The sequence below is a fragment of the Carettochelys insculpta genome, chromosome 7 (genome assembly GCF_033958435.1).
Source record: "Carettochelys insculpta isolate YL-2023 chromosome 7, ASM3395843v1, whole genome shotgun sequence".
Taxonomy (NCBI): domain Eukaryota; kingdom Metazoa; phylum Chordata; order Testudines; family Carettochelyidae; genus Carettochelys; species Carettochelys insculpta.
This window is the reverse complement of record NC_134143.1, coordinates 57150682-57172255: the sequence shown is the minus strand read 5'-3', so window position 1 is coordinate 57172255 and position 21574 is coordinate 57150682. Positions and strand designations below refer to the sequence as shown.

Sequence of the window (21574 nt, the reverse complement as noted above, 5' to 3'; positions counted from 1 at the left end):
GTGAGTGAGTTGGGAAGATACTAATGAGGTACTACCGTGAATACACAGTACCTCATTAGCATAATGGTGGCCACATGCAATTCGAAAGTGCTGCTTTTGAATTGCGTGCCACCTGTGTAGATGGGTGGGGGTGGAGTGGGGCTTTTGAAAGGACCTCCCAGACTTTGAAGGCCCCTTCTTCTTCTTTGGTTTTAGGAAGAAGGGGCTTTCAAATCTGGGGGGGTCCTTTCGAAAGGCCCCTGTCTAAACGGGCGGCGTGCAGTTCGAAAGTGGCACTTTCAACTCACGCGGGGTGGCCATTATGCTTCTTCCCAACTCACTCATTATTATGTCTCTGAAAGGAAGGGGCTAGTGTAGACATAGCCTAAAAGACCCATAAGTATAGTTTTTATTCTCACCGAACATTCTAGCTAACATAATGTACATTTTGTGTAGAGGTAGCCCTAATATGTACATGTAAGACGATGTTATACCGGCCATCTTAATTTTGGCATTTCCTGAATTTCCTTATCTGTGGAAACGTAAAGTTCTCTATATTTCTTCAAATAGAATTATTATAAACTGTGCATACAAATACATTGATTTATTGTGTATCTTCTAGTATCATTCATACACCAATGCACAATGGTAAAATATATATTATAAACTATAATCATTAATTTGCACAGCATCTTCTGGTTTAAGTATCTATTAAATTGCAGTATCTTGCATGAGTGTCACTAACTGTTACGTAATCTTTTGGTGCCTCAGTTTCATGTAGTTTCAAATGGGGTGTGTGTCAATTAATGATGTCAAACAGTACTTGTCTTTGTTCTACATAACTATTTTTACCTGGTTTGATTTATACCCTCAGGTTAAATGGGCTAAAGAAAACTACCATCACAATATTGGTTCTCCATATTCTTTACGCTTAGCTTCTGCTGATGCCACTGGAAAGATAATTGTTTGGGATGTGGCAATGGGTGCAGTTCGCTGTGAAATACAGGAATACACAAAACCAATCCAAGGTAAGGAAGTTGTATGCTATTTGTATACTAAGTTGGATTGTAAAGGACAATATTATCTACTAGTTGTAGTGTTGATGGGATGCTAGGACTTACAAATTCTTTTCACTTGTCTGCCACTGATTTTCTCCATGACCTTGGGCACCTGACCTTCTAGGTGCTGGTTCACCTGCCTTTAAGGTAGTTATAATTCTTATCTCCCAGCAGGCCTGCTATGATGGAATTTATGTGGTGTCTGTAAATATTCTGAGCTCTACTGATGAAAAGTGCTATCAGTTAAGTTATTTATTACTGATGAACGCTTGTACAAAACATTAAATAAACTTGTTCTTGAGCTGAGAATTTAATGCACCTTGCTGTCCACATTTGTAATAATACTTCTACAACGTTACAGTGCTGTTACTTTTGAGTATCTGTGTCTGTCTTCCTTGGCGTGCAGGAACAAGAAGGCTATTCCAGGCGTAAGAGCTGGTATATAATAAGGTGGAATGGAAAAGGCAATAAAGCAGTAAGATGGAATGGAAAAGGAAAGGAAAACTGAGGGAATGTTAAGGAACATGCAGATTGCAGCAAATGAGATAGACATAAGATGAAACTGGAGCTGATATGTACTTAGTTTTAACTAAGCAGTGCTGAAGTTGAGGCTTTGGTGTTTGATTTAGCTATGGAAGGAGTCTGTGAAGAGATGATGGGAGAGGACTAGTCATGAGTGAACGTGCAGGAGAGGAAGGATTTTTGGATGGAAGGTGATTATTGTTTTTTTTTGGTTACAGTTGACAAGATATGTCAGAGGAATTTGCTTTGTGCATTGTCATATCTGTATACATTCACATGTTGTAACACTTTAATGGGAATCTGTATAAAATACCCACAAAACCATGCATAAATAATCCTTTTCGCTTAGGAGGTGGAATGTAGTTTATGTGCTCGTTTTTTTAAATTTAATACAGTGGTTCTCAGTCTTTTTCCACCCATGACCCGGAAGCTACCCTCTTTCTTAATGCAAAATACCTAAATTTCACAGACCTTTTCTGGTCACACAAAACTTTGAGCTGTAATCAGTGTAAAACTGTAGGTACTTAGGTGTGTGAAGCATCTGTGCTTCAGTGTGCTGAATAATGGGCTCCGGACGCTAGTTGGGCTGGATGTTTGTGGCAATTATTGGTGATATCCTGGTGGGAGGCTTTGCATCATCCTATCCTCCATTTGCAAGCTGCTTATTTCTGGCTGTTGTTGAAACTTGCCTCATGTAGCCTCAGGAAGTGTTGCTTGCCTTAGAGCTGATTGTCATGCTAGCAGGTATGATGGGTGACTCAAGAGCTGCCCTGGGACTTAATGGTGGAGTGGAACAAAGAGCAGAAAGACAGAGAGACTAATAAGAAACCTTCTTTTTTACCTGGTATCTTGTTAGTTTTGTTGTCAGTCAGCCGGTTACCACCCAGCGAATGCCTCCAGCTAGTTGATTTCAGCCACAGAGAAGTCCTAGTCTGATGGATAGCACAGGGGAATTAAACCGTAGACTGTTTTGTTTCTACCATAGATTCACTGAATGATCTTGGACCTTAACAGTGTGTGCACGTGTGTGGCTATGCATGTTTCCTGAGCTATAAAATGGTAATACTACTACTTTTGCAGGGCTAGAAAACCTTAAGGTTCTTGAATTAAAAACTACTTGTATTGTTATTGGTAGTAGGGACTTACAAGATCTCCTTTTGTGCATGAGATTCTCATTGCTAAAACAAATGCGCAATTTTATTTTGTTGGGAATTTTTCAGAAAACAGGTTTCTGTGTAATGCATTTGGGAAACTTTTTAAAGCTCTCTTGTGGTTTAAAATCAGACCAAACACTGAGTAAAACACTCTGTGTTAGAGCTAGCCATCTCCTTATTAGTTTTTTTTTTTTTTTTTTTTTTCCTGAACCAAAACTCAGAAATGAAATTTTATTGTGTAATGAAATTTTCTTGGTACATTTCTGAGAAGAGTTCATTTGCCCCCCAAGCTTTATTTTATCCCCAAATGCTCTGTGGCACCTGCCTGAATCCTTTTTTTTAATCTTCAAATATATTATTTGAAAAGCCTCTTAACAAATTAGATTTTTGTTTCTTAAGCAAGCCTTATAAAATAGAAGCATAACATACAATAGATAAAATACAGCAAATCTTAGACATACTTTTTTGGCTTCCATTAATGTAGTTAGCTTTCTTTCTTTTTACATGTTGCTTAAAGCCATTTTCTGATTGTATAGTACCAATCTGCCATCAATTCCCAATAGTAGCGTGTACCTTCTCTCCCAAGGACGTTATTATCCCTGTTGTTCTGATGAAATGGAAGAAAAATTAAAGGGAGACTAGAATATTTTCTCATTCTTTTTCCTAATAATAATATGGAGATACACATCTCATAGAACTGGAAGGGACCTCTGAGGGCGAGTCCAGTACCCTGCCCTCTGGCAATACCAAGCACCATCCCTGACAGATTTTTTTTTTTTCCTTCATTTATTTGCCCCACATCCCTTGGCCTTCCCAAGGACTGAACTCACAACCCGGGTTTAGCAGGCCAATGCTCAAACCGCTGAGTTATCCCTTTGCTTCTTTATGTTGATATTTAAATATGTTTTTGGAACATAATCCTGTTTTACATTACATTATATAAGCAAGACTATCCATTCTTTTTCTGTTTAGGATGTGAAACTGGTAGTTATTTTTAAGATCTGTTTCTTTTTATCCATGATTTTTTTAAAAGTATTTTGCAATACCAAAACCTCCCACTAGTATTCCTGAACATAGGCTTCATTGTCACAAAATATATCTCCAAACCACCATCTATAACAGGACACTCAGAGTTCTCATACTGTGGACCTCATCTTCATAAAGAGATCATCTCTCCTCCTATAGTCACATAACATTTCTTGGCAGTAACATCAATGACTTAAGTAAACAAATACTGGGAAAGTTCGATGTGATTTTTACTGTTTTCATCCAGCAAGACTAGTATCCTTTTTTTAATCATCACAGTTCTGTTGATGTTCTTTTCTCTTAAGTGTTCTATTCTTTTCTTCTCTTTTCTGTTTTTAGTACTATCTACCTGTGCAATTCTTTCTTTCTTTTTTTGCTCTCTCGTCTTCTGGACTTTCTCTTTTGCTGGTACTTGACAATTCCAGCCCCATTGATAGATCTGGTCACTTTAAAGATGCTCCTTATTTCTTTCCTTCCCATTTTCTATAGGAGTTGCCCACAAGAGATGCAAGTAGTTGATGATGATGTGAAGGGCAAAACTAACAGTTTTCAGAAAAAGGACCAAATAAATTAATGGAGGATAGGTCTGTTAATGGCTATTAAACAACATGGTCAGGGAGGCAACCTTGTGTGTTACTTGTTCCTAGACTCTGAACGCTGGTCAGTTTCCCCTGTCCTGTGAGCAGGGGGCCATTCAGAGCTAGGCTGTGGGCTGCCTGCCACTCACAGGAGACTGGAAACTGACAAGTGCTGCTGCTGGTCGGTTTCCTGGCTCCCCTGAATTTTGAACACAACCACCAGATAAGTCAGGGGTCTGCTCTATACATGCAGTACATAGTATTAGTTGAGTTTGTGTATTGGTCCTATTTTTTTTAAATGTCCTTTTCGCTGTAATGAGTAGATGATGGCACACTGCATTCTCTAGCAGGATAGATTCAAAGAATATTTTCCTTATCATTAGAAGTCATCCATCTTTCATTAAAAAAGAGAGAGAAGATTGACATTACACATTGAAAACTATCCTCTGAAAAATTTTTCTGACTTGGATAATGAGCTGCTCTTGTCAGCTTAGAAACCCTTCAAAGTAATTTGATATTTCACACAAATGATTTGTGCAGATTCTTACATCATTTTTGTATGAATTTCTGTGTTGGATCTGACAAACAAAGTGTCACTTGTTAAAGTGAATAATCAAATTAAAATTCATGGAAAGTAAAAGTCAGAGCTCAGAACCTTGTTATTTTCATCTTGCTATTAGGAACTCTGCATTTTTATTCTGAGGTACTTAGGTACTATGAGGATTTTCTGCCTCACTTTTACATTTTCTGGATTAGAATTTTTTTTTAAAGTGCAGTTGAGCAGTAGGATTTTATGTAAATGTGAAAAAGAAATTTGAATGGGAATCGCTGAAAGGAATCAGGGTGAATACAAATAAATACAGCTTCTACTGAAGGGAGATTTGTATTTTACAGTTATGTCTAGGCATCTGCCCACTACATTGTTCTGTGGCCAATCCTCTTCTCCCTTCCTGTTAGCTAACATCCTCTTTTGCAAAATGGTGTACCTTGAATAATTTGGTATGTTAAGTCTCAGAGGGGTAGCTGTGTTAGTCTGTAACTTCAAAAACAAGATGGTCCTGTGGCATGTAATAAAGTCGTTTAGTCACTAAGGTTGTAAGCTCTCATTGATAAAACCCAACCCATCTGATGAAGTGGGTTTTACCGCTGGAAGCTCATGACCTAATAAATGTGTTAGTCTCTAAGGCTATGGCTAGATTACAGTGATTTGTCTTCCGACAAAATATATTTTCCAATGAAAACTTCTATCAACAGATTGTTGCCAAATTGTCCAGCAGATCTCAAGACTGCTCAGCCTCTCTCTCGACTCAACAGCCATCCAGAAGCACAGCAGATAGGGCCGTGTGGTGTCCTGTAGACCGTGTCTGTTGACAGAGGACCCCCCAAAATGTCCAGACTGGCTTTCTGTTGACAGATCTCAGTTGACAGAGGGGTTATGCCTCTTGAGGTGTGGGATAAGACTGTCAACCAGAAGTGCTGCGTTCTGTCAATTTACTGTTGATAGAATGCTTTAGGAATCTAGACCCTCCCTGGTTTTGTTGACAAAACCTTCTAGTGTAGACATAGGCTAAGGGTGCATCTCTATAGCAGCCTTATTTTGAAATAAGCTATTCTAAAAACTACTCTAGAATACCTTAGTTCAAAATAATGCTTTTACACACAAAAATGCATTTCAAAATAGCACTTAGCTATTTTGAAATACATCATATTTGCACACAGAGGTATTTCGAAATAGAACCATTAGATGCACTATAGTTTATTTCTAAATAGGCTCTGTTCCCTGGCTTAACAGGACCCATTTAGAAAAAGCAACTTCAAAATAGGCACTATTCCTCATAGAATGAAGTTTACCAATTTGAAATAAGCCAGCTGCTATTTTGAAATAGTGGTTGCATAGTGTGTATGCTAGGATAGTTTTGAAATAACAGGTATTATTTAAAAATAACATTGCTGTGTAGACATACCCTAAGGTGCCACAGGACTGCTTGTTGTTTTTGGTATGTTGTATGAAAGAAGAATATGGATGTCATCCTCTCTCTTGTGACTTATGTCACTTTAGCAGTATAGTTCTTCATTTGGATTACATAATATAGAATGATAATTTGAAGTTACTCTTGACCTCCGAACCCGTATTCCAAAAAGAGAATTTGAAGCACAGATGTCCTTTGTTTTATTTTAACATATGATGCTGCAACTATTTTAGCTATTTTAATAGCAGTATGTTTGTTAATAAATAGTTTTAGGCATTTTTTGGCTCTTTGAACTTATTCCTTACCAAACCAATGTCTAGGTATGTTATAAACTAAAATAAATTGTTTCAAACATGTTTATTTCAATCAGTTAGTGTATGCTGTAAATAAAACTTCAGGCAATAAAAAGGACATAGTGTTGTGCTCCTTATAAATCACTTTTTCCGCCAAGTACTTTAGAAGTAGAGTAGCTTTAAAATGAAATTAATATTTTTAACACAAATTTCAAGTTGACTAATTGTTGATTCTTTCGACAGACATGCAATGGCTGTGGAATCAAGATGCTTCTCGAGATTTATTACTTGCTGTTCATCCACCAAACTATATTGTACTATGGAATGCAGATACAGGCACTCAACTTTGGAGGAAGAGTTATGCAGAAAACATCCTTTCTTTTTCATTTGATCCCTTTGATCCATCACATTTAACTTGTAAGTTTGTTATACAAAAGGAATTTATTTTATTGATTTTCTTTGATGCTGGCAGCTAACTTGTTAAAGTGAAAAATACAGGTAAAGGAGTTTAGATCTCTGTGCCTCCCATGTAGAAGGCAAGACACACTGTGAAATTCAGTGGGGAAAATACCATAGATACCTATCTATAATCATTATTTAATACTGCACGATCATTGTGAAAGAAAATCCTGAGAATTTGTTTGTGAAGGTGGTGACTTTGCCAACTGTGAAGTCATTCCATATGTAATTCACATAGTGTGAGAAGGGGAACTGGTTTCAAGGCTGCCTTTGCTGGTGAGGAGAGATGAAGGTTCCAGCACTATCCCTTAATTTGTAAAGAACCTGAAACAACAGCCTTAACCAGTATTGAATTACTTCAAGAAAGGCTAAACAGGGAGGGCAAGAATGATCAAACATGAAAACCTTGTGGGAGCCCCTCTGAAAGTGGGGCAGGGAGGGAGGAAGACCCACTAAAAGAGCAGATGAAGGAATGGCCGAGAAGAGGGAAACCAAGAACGAATGGGGCTTTGAAAAGGAATGTGTTCATGAAGTGGAGCATCTGTTCAAGTGTCAAAGGCAGCCAAGATGTCAAAGAAGTGAAGTATAGATTTGTGCACAGTTTAGTTGCAATAGCAAAAGAATAATACAATTACCATTTCTATTTGTGAATTGAGCTCTTTTCTCCCCAATGAGAGTGGGTACAGTTTCTGTATTTTTCTTGCTTCCCTCCATGCAAATCAAAGTGAAAGAACAACTTTTGGGCGTGTGTGTGTGTGTGTGTGTGTGTGTGTGTGTGTAAAAATAAATAAAAATGATGGAGATGTCAACATCGCTTTCAAGTTAACTTGAGTTCAGTTATTCAGTCATGTGAATATTATAATTAGAAGTTCTGAGAGAACAATGCTGCATGAGAATGGCAATGAGGACTTATTCTTGGGGGTAATCGTACTTTCTTTTTGCACTGTAACACTTAGGCTACGTCTACACGTGAAGCCTACATCGAAATAGCTTATTTCGATGTAGCGACATTGAAATAGGCTATTTCGATGAGTAACGTCTACACGTCCTCCAGGGCTGGCAACGCTATGTTCAACTTCGACGTTGCGCAGCACCACATAGAAATAGGCGCTGCGAGGGAACGTCTACACGCCAAAGTAGCACACATCGAAATAAGGGTGCCAGGCACAGCTGCAGACAGGGTCACAGGGCGGACTCAACAGCAAGCCGCTCCCTTAAAGGGCCCCTCCCAGACACAGTTGCACTAAACAACACAAGATATACAGAGCCGACAACTGGTTGCAGACCCTGTGCCTGCAGCATGGATCCCCAGCTGCCGCAGCAGCAGCCAGAAGCCCTGGGCTAAGGGCTGCTGCCCACGGTGACCATAGAGCCCCTCAGGGGCTCGAGAGAGAGCATCTCTCAACCCCTCAGCTGATGGCCGCCATGGCGGACCCCGCTATTTCGAAGTTGCGGGACGCGCAATGACTACACGGTCCCTACTTTGATGTTGAACGTCGAAGTAGGGCGCTATCCCCATCTCCTGATGAGGATAGCGACTTCGACGTCTCGCCGCCTAACGTCGAAGTTAACTTCGAAATAGCGCCCGACGTGTGTAGCCGTGACGGGCGCTATTTCGAAGTTAGTGCCGCTACTTCAAAGTAGCGTGCACGTGTAGACACGGCTTTAATGAGGAATAGTTGAAGACTGAGAATCAGTGTACTGAACTAATGTAAGGATAGACAAGAACTTCCTTCCTATAGTCTGTTCAGTATTTTGTAATATACAGACTTAATTTTGAAAAACTGAGTTTTGTGGCCTGTAATGAATTGCAATGAACCATCTGCTGCTCTTTCACTAGAAGATTGCTGTTAGTTAGAATTCTGAATTTCCCAGCCAGTTCAATATGTTCAACTATTACCATTTTCTACCTAAAAGGTACATTAAAGTGCCATAATAAAATTGCACAATATAGTTTGCTACAATAAAAAATCTTTTTCTTGGTACAGTGCTCACCAGTGAGGGCATAGTGTTCATCTCAGACTTCTCTCCTTCCAAGCCTCCTACCAGCTCAGGGAAAAAAGTTTACATCTCTAGTCCTCATTCTAGTCCTTCTCATAACAAGTCGGTTGCTGCAACAGGAGCCAAAAAAGCCCTTGATAAAGTAAAAATTTTAATTACTAATGAAAAACCAAGGTAAGTTGCAAGTGTTTCTTTTGTCCTCACAGAATTTTTTCTCTACACATAATTTTATGTATATATAAAAATAAAATAATCCTGTAAACACTAGGGCCATGTCTACACTTGCAAGTTCTATCAGAAAATCAGGCCCCTTTTTGAAAGAACATGTAGAGCATTCACATACAAAAGGCGCTCTTTTGATCTGAAATCTGAAGAATGTGACTCTTCTTCCCAAAGCCCTCTTTTGCTCCTGAATCAGGAAAAGTGCCTCCTTTCAAAAGCTTCTTTTGAAAAAAATCACGTGTAGATGCTCCGTGGGCCTTTTTTTTTCTTTTTTGTTTGACAGAGCAGTTCTCATGGTTCCTGATTTATTTTATTTTATTTTTTTAAATCCTTGTCCCATTCTTTTGAAAGAGCAGGGGCTTTATGGATGCTCTCTAACAAAAGAGCGAATCAGTCTTTTGATCTTTTTTGTGTGGGGGCAGATCATCTTTCAGAAGATCTCTGTAGTGTAGACATGGCCTTGTTGATTTATTATGTAGTATTTGAGTGACAAGGCAGTACATGGAAATTGCAGAATTATGTTTTCCTCCATTTCCGGGCATTTGTAACCTTTTTCTCTGCTGTAGCAGTGAAATTGAAGGGCATCTGGCCCGGAGACTATGAAATTTGATGAACCTAATATCCAGCATCTACAATTGTTTAGGCATCTGATTCCTTTTTGATTCCCTGGATAAGGTTTAATTGAACCCCTGTTCCGTAATTCTGGTGTTTGATTGTTGAATGGAAGAGAGGGAATTCTTAAACAATAGAAGTGTTCTAAAAAGCTTGTGAACAGAGAGTACTTTCCCATTCACAAATCTCCTCTCTCTGAGGTTTTGGAGTCCCATGCTTACATTGTGGACAAGGAAGTTTTGCTAAGTCCCTCGATATCCTGATAAAGCCAGTAGTCCTGAAAGAGAGCGTTAGAGTTTATTTCTTCTCCTGCATCATCAGTTGAATTGTTAAATTTATAACAAGTGAAGGGTCTACTTTAGTCCTAGTTTACAACTGTAGAAACTTATTTTTTCAGTGGCAACAAATGATATAGGAAGGGTCTGACTTCTGATAGTGATATTGAGCATACAGGAAAAAAAAACAGCTTGACTTTCAGATATCAGCACTTCAGGAGATTAGCATAAGTGCAAGTCTGACTATTTTCAAACAAGCTCCACTTTTTAAGAAAAGCCTTCCTTTAAATAATGAAGGCTGAAAAGGTCCTGATATCAATTCCTGTTGATATGGGGTTGGTAAGGTGAGCAGTAGAAGAAAATAAAAAATCCAGAATTACAGCAGCAGTAAAGAGAGACCTTAATTTTGTTAAGAGTATTTCTTAATTTCTTTTTATTCTGCACTTAGCAATTAACAATACATGATTTTTTGATACACCAACTTAAATAAAATCAGAATATAAACCTGTAAATCAAATTTCAATATTTTAAAATCTAAAATTTCTACATTTTAGGTTATTCTGGAAATTAACTTTCATTTTTATATGATGTGATTTTTTTTTTTTTTTTTTTTTTTTTTTACTTTTTTACATATTAAGAAACCTTCTAATCTGCCCGCAGTTGACAATACAGTCTGATTAGTTTGCTCATATAATCAGTGCTAAAAGCAAATTTTAGTGCAGATTTAAATTCAGACTTCATTTCAACAAGCTGTTTAACTTGCAAATAAAACAGAAGACTTAATGGCATGTCAGTTTGTAATGGTTTAAGTAATTCTGATCTTTATACTTCAAGTTACCACATGTGTTGTTGTCTTTTTCTGTTTTATCCTGATCTGCATGTGCTGCATCAGATTGAATACTTTATTTAAAAAATGTCAAGGAGAACAATCTTGTTGCTTCAGTGTATGTGTGAAGATATCTATAGATATACACAGTAGCTAGAGGAATAATACATTAATAAAGGTGGATTTTTTTTCTGTTCTTCTGCGTGAATTGTTAAGCTTCACTTGTTTTTTAGTGATTTGCTCTGCCAAAACAGTGTAAATAGTCAAAGGCAATGCGAGAACAAAAAGCAAGTGATACAGCAGTACTTAGTTTGGATTTTTTTTTAGTTGCCCTTTAGTTATTAACTGTGTGGGTTGGGCAAAACAAGAAAGGGAGAGCAAAAAGCAGTGGGATGGGAGATAGGTGCAAAATTGCTTAGAGCTTTCAAAAGTGTGAAGAGTTTGTATGCAATACCAATGTCCTTCGTGACTCTGTGACAAACTATTAGATTGAATGTATATTTTTTAGAATGTTCTTTATTTCAAAATCCCTCTCTTGTTTAGATACATTGTATTTGTCTGTATATAGCTATGTAGTCAGCAAAAGGCTGAAATAATGTTTGGGCATTATCAATTTTAACATATGTTTTGGCAGTGAGGCCAGTTTTAGTTAATTACAAAATAAAAAAAATTATACACAATATGCAATTTGCTATGAACCCCAGGATTAAGGTTGCTTTCCCATTAGTATGAATAGATGCTTCAACTGCTACCCACGATTAACAGTTGGACTGCCTTTCATTTGAAATATGAAACTGTTTACATTTGTTTTATTAGAATCATAAACTTAATAATTTTCTGAGGCTTTGCAGTTTGAGTTTAATTTCCAGAGATATATTCTGAATTGTGATGAGTCAAATGAAGTATTTACAACTATCTTACCTATTGAAGTGAGCATTCATTGGAAATTGGGTTTTGTTGCTGCATGCAATTTATTACTATGCAGATATTAATTTTATTATGAGTTTGAAATATGCTGATATCAATACCTCCTTTAAAGCTGCTCCTGCTTACTGAACTGTGTACGAACTGCTTAATAGATATGTATTTGATATATTTCAGTGCTGAATCGGTAACGCTGAATGAGTGTCTTCAGTTGTCATATCTGCCTTCCAAAAGAAACTACATGTTATTACTCTATCCCAGAGAAATTTTGATTCTTGACCTTGAAGTGAACCAGACAGTAGGTGTAATAGCTATTGAAAGAACAGGCATACCTTTTGTACAGGTAACAAATCCAGTTTGTTTCTGAATAAGTATAGATCCTTTAACATTGTTTGCAATTTAAAACCTTCTTTTATTAATTCTATTTACAAACATGTATTGATTTTTATAAACCCCAAGTACATGAAACTTCCTTTTTAAATTTGTGCTTACTATGTGGCTGTCAGAAAACATGTGTTTAGGCTAGGATTTTTAGTCTATAAAACACAAAGAAAATGTTAACTTGCAATGTGAAGAGCAAAGATTTTTAATATGTCATATAGTCTGTACTGTATAGCACTCTGTGTGCATGTGAATTATTGTACTGTGTGCTATCAGGAAGTACTTCTGTTACATCTTTAGAAAGAAAATATTTTTAACGTGTCAGTTCTGATTCCTGAGTTATAACTGATAAAGGAATCTTGAATTTAGGGCTGGGCTCCTATGATACACAAAAGTGATCACAAAATTGCCACTTCCATCTGAGCAAAGGGCAGTTATCGATCCTACCAGCAATGGGGTAGACAGACTGCAGAGCACTCAAGCTTATGCCACCTGACCCCCATTACAGTTGAAGATTTTTCCTAGGAAGGGATAGAGAAAGGTGTTTCTGCCTCTCCTTGCCACTAATTGGTCTTCGGAAGAGAGAGAGATTAGTTCTTCTGGTGCCCTCCTCTCCCGCCTTTCTCATCTCCTTGGTGTATGGAAACATTCAATGACATGCATATGCCATTTTGGTGTGATGACTGCTATGCTGTCCTGATTGAAGAATTTGAGGTATAATTTGAACCGCATTTCTGAGATTCTGTGCATCTGACAAGATTCCCAGTTTTGGGAGCAAGAAGCAGTTTTTCCACTCACAGGAAGATACATGTAGTGTCTGGAGGAATTTACTTTACCATATTACCCTGGAGACCTTCTTAGAGCTAAATAAGGAGAAGTATTTAAAAGCTCTAAGTTTAATAAGCCAAGTTGCTAACTTCATCACAACCTGTGACCATTGCAGGTGTGAAACTCAAAGGAATTAGTTCCTAAAAGTAAGCAATAATAAGGCTGTGGCCAGACTAGCCCCATCCTTTTGGAGTGGGCATGGTAACGAGGCACTTCAGCAGATGCTAATGAGGTGCCACTATGAATATGCAGCACCTCATTAGCATAACGGTGGCTGCACACGATTCGAAAGTATTGCTTTTGAAATGCATGCTGCCCATACCCAAATGGGAAGAAGGGGTTTTCAAAATCAGGGGTCCTTTCAAAAGGCGCGAAAGGTGGCGTGCATTTGGCAAGTGGCACTTTCAAATTGCATGTGGCTGCCATTATGCTAATGAGGCAGTGCATATTCATGGAAGCACCTCATTAGCATCTGTGAAAGTTCCTCATTACCATGCCCCCACCAAAAGGAGGTGGCTTAGTATGGCCACAGCCTAAGTGAGATGGGATATGGATGTAATTTTAGGAAGGAGAGGAGATCAGACCTTTGCAGACTGATACTTCTCCCCAATAAAATTAATAAAGTTTAAGTTTACTGATTTAAAATCCATCTCTGTGTCTATTTCATTCTCTTGCATGTCCTGCTCTTTTTAATTTACTGTAGCTTGATAGCTGGAGATAAATGTTGAAACTTATTGTGTTAGAAATAATATAAACAAAATTATTGTGAAAAGTCACGTAGTTGTGGTATCTGTTGCAACGGTCAACTTCTGTTTTTGCTTATTGGGACTCGGAGCTGTACTTAGGTAAACTAGCTTCTTTTTGTGAACTATCTGCACAGTAATCTTTCCTGGTTTTTGGGAATGCTTAGTGATATAGTTTGATTAAGATTCTATTTGACATATCGATATACTGTTGAGATAATCAGCAGGCCACAATCATTCAATGTAATAGTTTCATTTTCTATATAGTTAACATTTGTGTAGAAGGGAAAACATTAAGATTGAAAACCGAACAATGTTCATTCAAAACTCATGTCAGTATGAAAATATTTGCAGTTTCTAAATGGTTTGTTGTGAAGGTTGGGGAGGCTAGTTGCGCAGTCTCATTGGTGAAGCCCTGCAGATCTGCAGGTATCAGCTTTATAATCCGTGGGTATTTGTACCCACAGGTATGAATGTGGATAGCCACAACTCACTTTTACTGATACAGATGTGGATGTTGATACGAATTTTGTACCTAGATCCCTGCACATTTTGTGTATATGCACTTTATATCCATGGGTATCTGCATCCACAGATGTTGAAGTATATATCTGTGACTTGTAATTCTGAATGTCGATGCAAGTTTCAAGTGTGTTTAGGCCTCTGCTCATTGGACAAGAGTGGAAGAAGTGAATGGCCATTGGAACAGATATGGCAACCATAAGTTTCTCACTTACTGGCAGTTTCTTTTCATGAATAACAGACAGTGAGAGGAAATTAACCAGGAAAAAGCTGGCCTCTGATGCTGCAGGCATCGTTTAATTAAGCTCCTAGAGGCATGCTGCAAATCTACCCTTTTTGTGGTGCATAAAGGCTACCAGTTTGGAAACAATTCCGTGAAGAAAAGAAATTTCAGTTTTTTTGTGTGTTCAGCCTTCTACAAACAAGGTGACATGCATTTTTCTGACCAACTGGGTTTGTTTGATTGGTTAGCTAAATGAGTGCGAAGCGATGGTCTTATCAAAGCTGGTTTGTTTTTATGGAATCATAAATTCCTGGGACTAGAGAAAGTAGAGCAGAATTTCACAGCTACAACAAATTTTTACCTTTTAAAGGTACTGGTGATATAAAAGATAGATTCTCAGATCTCATTGTTAATATTTGATATGCATTTTTGGTTTTAAAAAAAAAAAGTTGAAATGAATTCCTGGGTTTTTTGCTCCAGGAACTGAAATCTCCATCACAATGCATTTACTTTATTTTATTTATTTTATTTTTAGGTAAATTGATATAGGTAGTTCCTTAGTGGTATATTCTGTATAGATTCCTTTAAGATAAATGAGCATGCTTACTACTGTTGTTATTACTAACATTAAATGCACACCTCGATTTTTTGTGTTTAATTCGGTGCTTTTTGACATTTGATTTATAGGTAATTCCGTGCTTTCAGCGTGATGGTTTGTTTTGCCTGCACGAGAATGGTTGCATAACTTTAAGAGTTCGCAGATCTAATATTGGTATATCTGGTATGCCAAATGAGGAATCAGGTGAGTTTGGTGCCAGCAAATGGTCAAAACTGTGTGTGATATCAAAGTCCATGTATCTGGACTAAATTTCTATTTACTATTTTTTTTCAAATACAAACACTTTTTTTTTCTACAAAGCAGTAAAGCCTGGTTCTTAAAGGCCACGTCTACATGGAGCCTTTCTTCAGCTCTGCTGCCAGCAGCATTATGCTAAGCAGAGTTCTCGAAAATGCAAATGGCTTTCCATTTGTATAATCACATGGCTAATTAGCATAGCCACAGGAGAGCAGGGGGCTGGACTCGATGGCCTCTCGAGGTCCCTTCCAGTCCTACTCTTCTATGATTCTATGATTCTGTGATCTCCGTGCTAGCATTGAACAGGCTGTGTAGACATGCCTTTGCTGGCAAAACCCGCTCTGTCACCAATCCTTTATCCCTGGAAAAAAATATAATTTTACAAGCATGTCAAAATTTATTGTAGATTAGTCAGAGAAGAGGATGTCACAAATCAGACTGACTGTTGAGTTAACACATGTTGAAGATCTTGTTTCACCATCTGCTTACCAATCTAGAGCACACCTTTTTTTCCACTTATTTTGAAGTTTTGGAGATAGAGAAGTCATGTTTATAATGTTGAAAAAATTCTAATGAAATTACCTATTTTCAAGGCAAAAGGATGACCCCCAGGTTAGAACTTGAGACATTGTATATGTTGAAAGTGAAAATGTGTTTAATTTATAATTTTACCTTCATAAAAATGTTTTGAGGAACATCTGTTACTCTTAAAATAAATGATTATCCTCACTAAACCAGAACATGCTCCAACAATAGGATCCTATTTTTGAGTCTGAATATATGTATCTGATACTTGGTACTTTGGTATTGCAGATCCAGATCCAGTTCAGGAGCTGATTTATGACTTACGAAGTCAGTCTGATGCAATCAGAGTGACAAAGACAGTTCGCCCATTCAGTATGGTATGCTGCCCAGTGAATGAGAACTCTGCTGCTCTCATAGTCAGTGATGGCAGAGTAATGATATGGGAACTGAAGTCTACCATTTCTGGCAGAAATTTACGTAACAGGTAATTTTATTATGTTTCTGTTGGATTGGTATTTAATTGTATTTATACAGAACACTTAATCACATTATATATCATATCATAAAAGTAACAGTGTGAGTCATACTTCTCGAAAATATGGCAGAAGGAGGTTTAAAATAGTTTTAACTTAAGGGTTTTAGATTTCATTTGTGTTTTTTGGGAAAAGAGATTTTTTTTCCCTCTATCCTTCTCCTTCTTTTGAAAAAATAACAATTGTGTTGCAAATGGGAAAGTATCCAAAAGTATAGTAGAGACCAAAGCTTAACATTTTTTTAAAGGAAGATTTTCGTTCAGCGCTGTCATTCAGCTTTTTCTCCAACAGAACCATTTTCCTGAAGAAAAGACGTATGAGTTTTGATAGGATGAAGAAAAGACTGCCAAAATACTCTGAAAATTAGAACCACTTTTTAATAGGTGTCAGTGAACGTCGTCGTCCTACTTTCCCCTTCATGGCACCTTCACTATAGTCTTCCGTCTTGGTTCTACATTAAACTCAAAGAGGCCTTGACAATTCCAGGAACAGCAGCTCTCCTCAGATCTGGTTTATTAATCACGTTGGGCTGGTGCAGGGTGGATTCACTCTCCAGCTTGATGCAAGCAAAGTGTTTACATAGATAAATCCTTTGTTGATAGCTCAAGGTGTGTGGTCATTTTACCCATTTGTCAGGTTTGCTGAATCAGATCCATTGGTATAAGACATTTGACTACAAGTCTGTTACAAAGGCGTTGTAACAGGAAATGCCCTATAAGAATGTTGCTAGAATGTTCTAAACTGCATATTAATACTTTTTCTAGGTAGGAAGTCTATGGCTAAAGCATTGATTAACTTAGTGTTAAAATATCAAATTTTGCATTTATAGAATTTTGGATGTCACCTAAAACAAAAATGTCGATAGGGCAGTGAAGACTTGTTTTGAGAAAGCATGCATCTCGGGACATTTTCCTGGTATTAGTCAGCTTTTATATTGAAACTAATAAGTAGCAGGGAGGTTAAGTGACAAGTTGAAAGAACAGTTCAGGAGAAAAGAAACCTGAGTACATTATGCAAGCAGCCGTAACATTTTGCATTCACAATTTATTTTTTCTTGTTTTATAAAAATTCAAGTGCATCACCTTTGTATTCGCCAGTGTCTTTCTGTGGAATTCCTATTGGAGCATTCCAAAATAAACTTCCAGATCTTTCATTGGATAACATGATAGGTAAGTGTTACAAGTAATCATTTTAGAGCTAGATTTTTAATTCCAAAGAGAAAATCTTATGGTTTGTGGATTGAATCCAACTTCAGTATTGACATACAAAGTTATAATTATAATTTTGAAAAACTGAATACCATTTCTGTTTTTAAAGAAAATAGTTAGCTAGTATTTCTGTGGCATGAAGACAACATACTATTTGTGTATGTACTCCCTAAAAAAATAACATTGGGGAACATAAAGAATATTTCAATAGCATAGGAACCTCTGTAAATGTGGAAATAATAGATATTCTTTGAGTGCTTGTTCGTATTGATTTCACTTCTGTTTGTGGTCACAATCACATACCTCAGTCATCCAGTGGAGTAGACTTTTGCCTAAGTGGCATCTGCAGAGTTGACTGCGGAATCCATTGCATCAACATATAAAGTGCAACCAACCCTATGCCCTCCCACTTCCTCCTTACTGCCCAGGATGATTGGTCAGAGCACCTTGTCATGAACTGTAAGAGAGTTAGCACTTCTTTCAGTTCGTTGTTCTGTTTTCTTTGTAGTTAACTATTATGTCCTTAGTTTCAGAGGGGTAGCCAATAGTCTGTAACTTCACAAATAATGAGTAGTCCTGTGGAACTTTAGAGACTAAAAAATTTATTAGGTCCTGAGCTTTTGTGGGTAAAACCTACTTCATCAAATGAAAAACGAAAGCAAGTAAGTTTGTTAGTCTCTAAGGTGCCACAAGACTGCTTGTTGTGTGTTAGAAACTTAGTTTAGCCATTAAGTTGAGTATTAGATAATAGTTTTAGTAGTTAGCGTCCTGGCTGCAGCTTTGCTACAGTATAGAGCATGCCCCACTTTCCAGGCTTTAAATGGAGGTTCAGTGGTGCCTGATATATCAACTCATGAGCATGGCACTCGAGGGTGCTTTGCAGCCTACCCTATGGATACCATTAAGGGCAAAAGTCCCCAGTTACTGACTGACTGCATTGGGGTGTGCACTCATCTAAATTGAATGGATATGAGTATTACATTTCTAAGAACAACAGGTGCATAAGGTAGGAGACCATTTCTACAGCTCCTATGAAACACCTGTGAGAATTTCAGTTTGCTGCTTCTGAGTAGGGGTCTTTTCTGTATCAACATATTCAGATCTAAAGCAAAGTGACCCCCTCCACTTTGAGATGTGACTTGTGCTAACCATTCCTGACATGGTGTAAAGATACACTGCGCTTAAACACATTTGCACTCTCAACGGTCCACTGTTCAAGAAAACTTCTTGGTAACTTGATATGGTTTGGAATGTTAAGGATGGACGCTTAAGACCTTAATATCAATTAATGGCATGTTGAGCAGTTCATTTACTGCATCTTTGACATTCTAATGGTACCTTTGTTACAGCTACTTTGCACTGGTGTAAGTGGCATTTCAAAGCATAGGTTTACAAAAAACAAAGCTGTTTTTCTACTTTCCTTAACATAACTGCCGTACCAGTGCACTTAATGTCTACCAGTGCAGTGTCCACAGTAATAACTTTACAGAATTGTTCCTTCTTTCCACCTCCAAATGGAATAATCTCATGCAAAACACCTTTTATCTGTAAAGACAAAAATGAGGCCACTTCTCAGTTACGGAAATAAATCAGAATCTACAGAATTTAAATATCTGTACTACTAAAGTTAAAAATGGGGGTAGGAGGAAACTGAAGAGTTTATCAGCTGAAATGTAAGTCTTCTGAAGATAGTTGTATTGTACCTCTTACAAAAATTATGAAAGCCTCTTTAAACAGATATTGATTATTGGCAATTAATTGTCTTAAATTGTAAGGTCTTGCTGCTGATAAGGGTTATCAGTTGTCAAATTAAGATGCTATACTTACAGAAGCTTTTTTCTAAATTATAGCAGGACAAGGTACAGTGGCTAGTGAAGAACAGTTAAAAAATCCCTTCTTTCAAGAAGTTCATCTCAAATTCCTGTTGACGGGGCTTCTTTCAGGACTTCCTTTGCCTCCATTTGCTATCCGTATGTGTCCACCTCTCACCACAAAAAACATAAAACAGTATCAGCCTCTCTTAGCTGTTGGTGAGTACACTGAACATCGTATTTGATGCTTTGTATGGATGTGTGAAGGTTGTACAAAGCTAGGAATAATTTGTCTTTCTTTTTAAATTCTTTATATCCAATTCAAAACAATGGCCGTTTTAATAGCTTTCATCAGAAATATTTGTTTCAGAGTTGTGCTGCCAGCAGCCTTAGGAAAATGTGATGCAACTTGTAAATTTGGCTTTCTTGTGACCATAGTTCTACTTACTTGGCTAGTCAGTCCCTCATTCCAAACCCTCCTAAAAATTCGCTTCTATATACCAGTTGCCCAAAATGAATTAATAAACTTAAAGACATGCTTCAAGGCCCCAATTCAGTGGAGTAGCTAACATGTAATTTTTCCTTGCCATATCTGGTTCTGACCTAATGCATCTTGGTACTACTGTGCTTAGCATTGAGGGCCTGATCTTGGAGACCCTTGCTGTGGGGAGTAGTTCCCATTTAAGCTCTGATCCTGCAGCTGGCTCCATGGTAGCAAAACCTCTGTGCCAGTGCACCACGCTAGTGACTTCCCTGAGATTCCAGGCAGGCTCGGGTATTGGCCTCAGTGGAGCCAGTTTCAGGATAGGGGCCTGCAATGCACTTGTAATCTTTAGAAAACTGGACCCCGATTCTTGACTTCTCCTTCTCCTTAGAGAGCTCTAGGAGGCTGGCTAAATTACTGCAACCTCCTTAGACTGCACTGTGGGTTTCGGCATTGCCTGAAATCTCTGTAACGTGGTATGCTAAAGCCCAGCCCCCAATGTCCCTGTTCTACTCCCTTTACCAGGGTCTGCAAATCCTCTTCAGAAGGTAGCTTATGGTTGTCTACCACAGTGTCTGCTGAGGAATCCTCTTGCAGCCACAATGGGGTGTTTTCAGGGCTATTTATGTCATTCCAACTCTTACACAGGATTTCACTCTGGGAATTGTAAATTTTCCTCTTAATACATCCTGTTGTATTAGTTGCACTTGTTTCCATTGTCAACCAATAACAGTAGACTTTTTGAGATTAAAAAATTAAAGCTTTATTAACATTTAAAAGACAAATTGTCAATATCACTTGTCAAAAATGTACACTGTAAATATCTTTAAATCAAACTGAGTTCTCAAGCAGTATTTTTTTTCCTTTTCCTACTTGCAAATTTCTCTTATTATTTATGGAAATACTTTCTTTAATTCAGATGTCTACAGCAAAATCAGATTTTATTTATAAAATCCTTCAACCATATAGCTGTTTCATGAGTGTTTGTTCCCAGCGTGAGATACGAAGATTAAGAAACCACTATGTAGCTATAAACTGTGTCACCACCTGTAGGATAGTTGCTGTACACTGAGAATGTGTTCCTTAAGTACCAGACTTTCATCCTGTTTAGACCAGTGGTTATCAACCTTTCCCCCACAGTACTTCTTTTAGGAGTCTGATTTGTTGTGTGTATCCCTAAGTTTCACCTCACTTAAAAACTACTTACTTACAAAATCAAATGTAAAAACACATAAGTGGCACTATTACTGAAAAATGTCGGTCTTTCTCATTTTTACCATATGGTTATAAATCAACCGGAATATAAATATCGCACTTATATTTCCATGTGATACTTGAGCCTGTTTTTCACTTGTGAGCTTTCTCTGAAGCCTGAGCCTCAGGTGAAGGGCTGAAGCATACAACTTAGCTTCACGGGAGTCCCTGTGGCTTGGGACCTTGAACAGTTGCTCTGTTTACCACCACCTAATGCCTCATTGGAGGATGCAATCTCCAGATTGAGAAACATTGATCTAGATAAGAACATAAGAATGTCCATTATTGGGTCAGACCACAGGTCCAT

At 37.7% G+C, this 21574-nt stretch overlaps 1 protein-coding gene across 3 annotated transcripts in view; it reads left to right on the top strand.

Moving 5' to 3' along the window:
- The window catches only part of WDR11 (WD repeat domain 11), a 71707-nt gene that overhangs the window by 9403 nt on the left and 40730 nt on the right, over positions 1-21574 (top strand). For all 3 annotated transcript variants that reach the window (XM_075000530.1, XM_075000529.1, XM_075000528.1), the window contains exons 3-10: positions 854-1007; positions 6824-6997; positions 9028-9214; positions 12077-12242; positions 15284-15398; positions 16266-16461; positions 17585-17679; positions 19569-19748. In XM_075000530.1, coding sequence (XP_074856631.1) covers positions 854-1007; positions 6824-6997; positions 9028-9214; positions 12077-12242; positions 15284-15398; positions 16266-16461; positions 17585-17679; positions 19569-19748 — 1267 coding nt within the window. The remainder of the gene's footprint in view (positions 1-853; positions 1008-6823; positions 6998-9027; positions 9215-12076; positions 12243-15283; positions 15399-16265; positions 16462-17584; positions 17680-19568; positions 19749-21574) is intronic.